The sequence below is a fragment of the Neodiprion pinetum genome, chromosome 4, assembly GCF_021155775.2.
Source record: "Neodiprion pinetum isolate iyNeoPine1 chromosome 4, iyNeoPine1.2, whole genome shotgun sequence".
In the NCBI taxonomy this organism is placed as follows: Eukaryota; Metazoa; Arthropoda; class Insecta; order Hymenoptera; family Diprionidae; genus Neodiprion; species Neodiprion pinetum.
In genome coordinates this window covers 4,268,415-4,276,401 of record NC_060235.2, presented here as the reverse complement: position 1 = coordinate 4,276,401, position 7,987 = coordinate 4,268,415, and the positions used below count along the sequence as shown (strand labels likewise).

The following is a 7,987-nucleotide window of genomic DNA, read 5'->3' as shown; positions in this document are numbered from 1 at the left end:
TGTCATTTTCTCGTTAATTTTCGCAGGGTTTCACGAAGCCGTTGGTGAAGCTGTCGCTCTGAGCGTCGCGACGCCTCGACACTTCCAGGCCATTGGTCTGGCGCCCAGATATTCGGTGGAGCCTTCGGCGGACATAAACTACCTCTTCGCTCTCGCGATGGACAAGGTGGTACTCCTGCCGTTTAGCCTGACGATGGACAAATGGCGATGGGACCTTTTCAACCGGGTGGTGAACAGGGAGGAGTACAATTGTCACTGGCACAGACTGCGCGAACAGTACTCGGGGATTAAGCCGCCGGTCCTCAGGTCCGAGGACGACTTCGATCCAGGATCCAAGTACCACATACCGGCGAACATCCCCTACATTCGGTGAGTGATTTACGGGCTTTGAGAAATTGCCTTTCGAGAATCTCGACGAGTTAAGAGGAAGTGGATGAGATTAATGACTTGATCGCTACTTCCGGGCAATGTGATGTGTTTCAAAGGCGCGTTACGGTACGGCGGAAGTGGATCACTTCGATCGCAGTTTCACTTTCCGATTTCCGGGTCTCAGTCATAAATCGTACAAAATGATCCGTTACATGCAGGGATGTAAATCAGAACGTCGTACGATGATATAAACACGCGCGCAGCTGTGCACACGGGTTTATTTTCTTCTTTGGTTTTTATTAGAAAGTGTATACAAGACAATTAAACGATACATCGTAGGATACGTTAATACAGGTACATGCATTAGACTCGTTGCTTCGGAGCTTCCGAGTTTAGGTTTATTTTTCCCCTTTCGTACACGTCGAAAAGAGTCACGATCGTAGCAATGGCCGAACGTAAAAAGGTACAAGTAGACCTCAAAAAAAACCATGGTCCCTAGTGTCCATGGTGAGACTCCTGGTACCCGCCAAAGCTGGACTCGTAGTCACCAACGGAAGTCTGTCCGACGTCGCCACCACCGCCGTATCCCGATTCAAGACCACCATCCTCTTCCTGGACGTGAACCGGTACCGGGACCTTCACGGGGTATGGAACATGCTTGACGACGTGATAGGGAACATGCTTCGTGACGGTAACGGGAACCGGTCTGTCAACCGGTACCTTAACGGGGTACGGAACAGGCTTCTCGACCGGATAACGAACCTTCTTCTCTACGGGATAGGGCGCAGGGACGGGAACCTTGACGGGAACGGGCACCGGCTTCTCTACCGGAACGGGAACCGGTCTCTCAACGTGTACCTTGACCGGATATGGAACCGGCTTCTCTACCGGAACGGGAACGTGCTTGTCTACAGGAACTGGGTACGGCTTATCGACGTGTACCGGATACGGTCTGTCCACGTGCACCTTCACCGGATAAGGTACCGGCTTTTCGACCGGGAAGGGCTGCGGCACGTGTACCGGAACCTTGACCGGATACGGCACAGGCTTCTCTATGGGGTAGGGCTGCGGAACCGGGACCTTAACGTGGTAGTGGACCTTCTTCTCAACCGGATAGGGTTGTGGCACGTACACCTTGTAGGGCACTGGTCTGTCCACCGGGACGTGAACCGGGTAGTGGACTTTCTTCTCGACTGGATAGGGCTGCGGAATGTGAACCGGAACCTTTACGTACACCTTGACCGGGTAGTGTACCTGCTTCTCTACGGGGTAAGGTTGTGGAACGGGAACCTTAACGGGGTAGGGAACCTCCTTCTCGACCGGGTACGGTATCTTCCTCTCAACCGGGTACGGAATCTTCACGTTCTTCACTATCGTTATCTGCTTTATCTTCCCCCCGTCATCGCCGTAGCCACCCCCGTAACTCTGACCCGAACCCCCATGGCCGCTCAAGTCCAGCCCGTGACCCCCGCCGATTTCGCCACCCCCGAACGAACCGCCATGTCCCGCACCGCTCAGGTCGAAGCTGTGGCTTCCGCCCAACTCGGAGCCCAGATTGAAACCGTGGTTTCCAACGTCCACCAGGCCTCGCTTGTCCTGCTTCTTCTCCGAGGCTGACGCCAAGTCCTCTTTATCCTCGACCGACTTCGGCGACGCGTCCTTGTCGCAATATCCCAAGGCCAGCAGGCCTACCAGAGACAACAGCACCTGGAATTCAGAAAGAATTACTTTGAGGTTGATCGCCATGTATCAAACTCGTATTAATTCACGTTTCGTCGACACTGGACCGTGGCTTTACCAACGCTTTCGATTTTTCGTAATTGAGCAAACACGGAGGAAGGATCGTTTGTCGAGTACAAGGCTCATTTGCCTAATGCGTTCGTTTAAGAAGACGCTAACGAGTCGCTGGTAAGGTGTTTCACTTCGATACGTAAACTCATGTCCGTACGAGCCACGGCTTTTTTCTTCTTTTACTTTTTTCGATCTCCTCAGCGCGGAAAGAAAAAACCGATCCTTACTCCGCGTTCCACTCAATGTATATCAAATCCGCGGAGGATTCACGATGCGTTTTTTCCATCTTACCAATAGCCGCATAGTTCCGGTATCGCTGTGACCAAAGTCCAGACTTTACTGGATGCTCGCCCTCAAGAACCACCTGACTTTATACCTACCGGCTGCTTTCCCCGGTTGAAAAGAAGAGGTACATATATTGTTGTGTGCTGCAGCGGTTGAAAGTGAAATACGTACGATGATTACACCGAGCGTATGTCTAACGTGTGTATATTACTTTTTTTATTTCTTCTTCTTCCTCTTCTTCCATTTATACTTCACCTACAAACTTGCCAGCGCAACACGTGAGACTATCTCAGCTCATCTACAACCACGCTCTCCTACTCGGACGCTATTACGTTCTATATGGCTACTTGTGTGTGTTGTTCACGTTTCTCTCCGTTCCCATATAATATCCTTCCGTAGCTCAACAAGGAACTGCACAAGCCTCGCAAGTCTGGCATGAACGATTTTCGATCCTACTTCCGATATATCAATCCCTTTCATTTTCTCTTTCACGCTAATCGATTCCCTCTTGACACCTGCTCGACTTGATTCTTCTTCTTCATTTTTACACATCTCGTAATTGTTAACAATTATTGTCAAAAAAAAAGAGAAAAAAACTGCCCGAATTATATACCCCAATTGTTATCCTGCTCGCAGTGACTTGTGGGGAAAATTATTCGGCTGATTCGAATTAATCTCGCGGTTGATACCTTCCACGCCCGTGAATTATGCGAACCTTGCAAGTTCATTGCTACGCGATTGGCCTCATTGCGTTATTGCGCAGTTGTATATCTACAATACCGTAGCCACGACACGATACAAGCGGTAATGAAAATTCATGAAAGTAAAAGGAGGTTTGATATCTGCGGCAGCAGTCAGAGTAAATCGTTATACATCGTTGGTTGAAATTTCCATCTACGGAATGATATTGTTTTACATAGTATTTCACATTTCCTGACGCCCTTATACTTAGCTTTGCTTTATCTTTTTCTTTTTTCCTCTCTCTCTCTCTCTCATTCTCTCTACTCTTACAATTTTTGTAATTCAAATTCCAGCGATCGGAGATTTGTTGAAGAGTCTTTATTGTCGAACAGAAAGCGAGTGTTACGTAAAACGAGTTCTGCTACTTCGTATTAGCAGCTCGCTACTCGATTCTCTTTATACTCACTTTGTAGGTCCGTAAAACTTCGAGACACTTTTATTGCCAGCCCCAGCGGCGTGCGTGTTATTAAATATTAACTCTCTGCTATATACAGAAGCGAATAATATCTGTATTCTCTAGTACCCAAGAAAACTGGACACTCACTGAAGATAATTTTGACGCGTAAAGTAAAGTCGATGAGGATAAATATTCAAATATTTGCTCAACGTCACGCTTTACGAATTCTGCGCATACACCGGCTTATGGAAATAAGCCTTATTATACACGCGCATACGTGCTGTGTACACACTTGTAGCCTGATTTTTTATTTCTTGTTTTTGCCGACAAAACGATTCCTCCACTTCCTCTAAAATTTTACATTTCTTCTCGTCCAGGCGTTTTGCTAAGTGCCAAAGAGAAACTTTTTCGATATCGTTACTTTTTAAGATCGTAAACATCCTGTATCCTCGATGATTAATAAAATCGGTAAAAAGAAGTAAACAACACAAGGAGCAAAAGATTCTTCACAGAAATACGAGATCCGCGTTAGAAGATAACGAATGAAAAGAATAAACAGAATTGAATGGGATGTGATTTAGAAAAAAAGAAAACCAAAAAAAAAAAAAGAAAAACTGAACTTCAATTGTTATTTCGAAAGAATGAAACTGACGATTTCTCTGATACTTAAAAGTGGGGATATTTTACTTAATATAAGGTAATTCTGTAATTATAATTATACATATCGTATGAAAATCTTCGACTTCTCCAATTACCCGAGTACGGAGTCATAATGCGTATTAAATATGGGAAAGCCGTATCATCCGTATAATGAAATCTACTTTCGATCGTTACAATTTCACTCTCTTACTTTGGGCCGCGGCCTGTGTTTATATTCCTGTTCGTTTTTTTTTTTTTTTTTTCTTATTTCTTCCTTTTCTCAAACGTACCAAGGAAAGAAAATAAAAATACCCATAAGCAGCGACTCGAGCAACAGGACGTAACGGGCTTAAACCAGACGCGAACCGGATAACTTTAGGCATGGAATTACCTGAATGGTACTCCGGGGATATTACGCTGCATATACGTACATGTACAATGAATACCGTAATGCGTATTAACTCAGTAGCGACGTGACGCTGTCGCATCGCTCCCAAGTGTGCAATTACACGGGTAAACCATAATCGGAACTGAGAAGAGGTGAAAGAGCTTGCGGTGTGCGAAACGCTGCAACGATTCTGCACACTTTGAAAAATTTCATTTCTCGTATTTGTCCGATGGAAAACTTTTACGTTTCAATCACGTGCGATGAATCTTTCGGTTAAAGAAACTAATCTTCTTTTTGAATTTTTTATTTTTTTTTCTCATGGTGAATAAGTAACTATAACTGGATAAATTTTTCTCGATGCAACCTTGAAAGATTTTAGCAAATTAAAAATCGGAACAGAAAATTCGTAAATCATTCTACAGCTAAAGACGCCTGCAATATCGCTAAGCGGCGAGAGAAACTCAATTTGCGTGTGTGCAAGAGAACCGGGTTTCGCGATTAAGTTGAGAAAAGCGAACAGGTTTCAACTTCGTCCAATTTGTCATAGCGCAGTGGGCACGTAGTTAAATATTATGCAACAGGAGTTCTCGAGCGCATGGTGCAAAAGGTACATAACGATGCAGTGCGTAAAACGCAGCTGACGATGTCCAGAAACTATTGTGCAACGGCAATTAGAACTCCGTCGAAGCTTTTCGCCTGAAACTGACCGGCTTCGAACCCTCGGCAGAGTTCAGCATTTGACAAGACAAGCGGTTGGATTCGGTTCTCGAAAAATCGAAGATCGACGTCGAAAGTAGTCTGAATTTCATTAATTACAGGCGTTCTGTTTCACAAGAGCATCAACAACGCGATCGACGAGTTGCGTGGCACGTCAAATTACTTCAAACAAGACAGAAGCAATTAACGTCACGGAGCGCGAAATTCGAGACCCTTTGGTGATTCCCCGATGTGTGTGTACAAAGATCGGAGAAAGTATCGAAGAGTTTTAAATTATACGTGTTACTTATACACACGTATGGACACGATGCACGCCACATAATCGGTTCCGTGGATTGTGCAGGATGAGGATCTCTATTCCGTGGTATTCCTCACCTGCCAAACCATCAGTCACGAAATAAATTGGGCCCAATTTGTCGGCGCGATGCCAAGATCGGACCCATTTATAGACTTGTAATTACGCAATGATGACACGGCGCACAGGCGAACGATCATTTTCTAATCTCAACGCTATATCGACCGCTGATTGTTATTTTATGTATATTATACAAGTGTAACGCGCACGATCGGCTGCGTCGTCGAGTGAAATGTAACAGGAAGTGGAATCCGACCGGTGCTTGCGATTTATCGTTGCATTTTTACACGCGTGTGTTATTACTTGTTGAGTAATGCGAGTCGAACGATTCTCGATAATCGATTTTACCAAGGCACCGAGCAATTAATTTCGTAATATTATGTTGCCAATTTATGGTTAGAGTTAATAGTTGAAAATGTGAAAAATATACGACAATTGATTTTTCGATATTCAACCGCGTGTCTAACGTAATTAACAAACTGGAATTGAAGCGAAAGTCGATTAGCTGAAATATCCGAGACATTTTTAATAAATCGTTTCAAGATTTTATGTATATTATATGTAATTTACGCGACAAGTTTTTCGATAGGTATATTTGCCTGATCATTACTAGCAAATTTCCTTCCGCACCATCGATCAAACTTTCTGTCGACTTGAGTGAGAAAATAAATAGTGGAAAGAAATTTTTTATGCAGTCCCAGTTTAGCATTAGAACGTAGCAACGTAAGCCTTTCCGTGGCTTATCATATAAATTACCCGATTTCGGTTAAAGGCCGCATGTAAGTGCAGACTGAGTGAGCAACGCAGCGGAGCCGCAGAGTTCAAAAAGACACGAAGCATGCTCTGTTTTTAAACAAGTCAGTTAATTATATGTACGCTATTTTCAAATGCAGGCGAAAGTCTTTGCGACGAGCGGTTGCGAACCGTTCCTCTTTCTTCTTTGCGGCATAAAAGTTTGTGGAAAAAAATTAAACGGGATCGACAATAATTCAGGCGATTCGAACCACGGACCAAAAGTTGAAATTCATTTAAATCCGGTATCGCATCCGGTTATTGTCTTTCAGTTTCAAACGCTACTGCGTGAGATTCTTTAACGAAATATGTAATATTTGCGTTTCAAGGCGCAATTTAAATCGGCTGAAGAATTACAAAAAGAAATTTTCCCCGCCCATGTAATCATTGATATGTATAATTTAATTAAACCACTTTCACATTCTGCGAGCGAACATAAAGCTTCTGCCATTTACGTAGCCCCGGGGTCGCGTCATAAGTCGGGGCGGGCAAATACGAATCGCAGAATTTTAATTAGTTGCATAATTCATGACGTCCCGTTTGGAGTAATTTTTTGCACAATAATTGGAACACTTTCCAATGCAGCTGAACGAAACTACCGTTAACCGAATGTCAGGATCTGTTTCTGGATCATCAAATCGGCGAGGAGGAGCGTTGAAAACTGGTTTTGCAGTTATTGTTAAAGACGGGAAATTTTTTTTTGCTCCACCGAGCCTTTGTATCGAATCTCAATTGCCGCCTGAGGCCATTATTCAAATTCCAAACTCCACAGCAACTTTCCTCTCGGTGAAATGTTACGCAGAGTTCGCTGTTCAGAGAAATTTCTATCACTGATATCTCGAGCAGATAAACAATTTGGCGAAAAGTGTTTCAGCCGGTAAGTTGACTTGTCAATATCGGAACGATTTGTCATCGTTTGGTCAAGCAGTGACGATTACGCGCCGTTATGACAGCACCATTGTTACACACGCAGATCGGAGATTACGATGATTCCTTTCGCCGCATTGCGTCCATCCATTTCACTGTTCTTTCCGGGCACCTTGTTTCTTTTGTTCTCAATCAGAATAGAAATCTCTCGACGAGTTAAGAGGTGGGCGCTCGATCCTCTCACGGCTAACGACCCAACGGTATTATACTTTTTAATATCCAAACAAGTGTTTTACCATCACCTTCGCCCACATTGACAATGATGCACAGCTTTGAGAGAAGGATAGAATTCAACGCGGTTTACAATCAGACGCTGTGGAAGGGGATTCCCTTTCATTCAGGAAACGAGTAGTGCCGCTTTTTCGTAGGGAAAATAGATTCTGGGCGTTGATTTGACGAGATGAAATTGCTTTCGATTTCAATTGTAAGAAGAACTCAGCGAAAGGGAAAAGAAACTTCTCGTGGTTCCGATCTTCTCAGTGTCAGTTCTTATTTCGGGTTCTTCGAAGGTCTACGAATCATATTGCGTTACTTGTCAACACAGAAGCTACGTATTTCTGTTCTGGAAAGAGTCGACTGGAAGAAC

At 44.1% G+C, this 7,987-nt stretch overlaps 2 protein-coding genes across 2 annotated transcripts in view; one reads left to right on the top strand and one right to left on the bottom strand.

The window, feature by feature from the left end:
• The window catches only part of Ance-3 (angiotensin-converting enzyme Ance-3), a 44,837-nt gene that overhangs the window by 9,005 nt on the left and 27,845 nt on the right, over positions 1-7,987 (top strand). Inside the window, exon 10 of the mRNA XM_046621232.2 lies at positions 27-369. Coding sequence (XP_046477188.1) covers positions 27-369 — 343 coding nt within the window. The remainder of the gene's footprint in view (positions 1-26; positions 370-7,987) is intronic.
• LOC124216588 (uncharacterized) lies at positions 646-2,567 on the bottom strand. The gene is made up of 2 exons (XM_046621249.1): positions 2,452-2,567; positions 646-2,076 (listed from the first exon to the last, which is right to left on the bottom strand). The coding sequence occupies exons 1-2, from the start codon at positions 2,461-2,463 to the stop codon at positions 865-867; spliced, it is 1,224 nt and encodes a 407-aa protein (XP_046477205.1). The 5' UTR covers positions 2,464-2,567; the 3' UTR covers positions 646-864.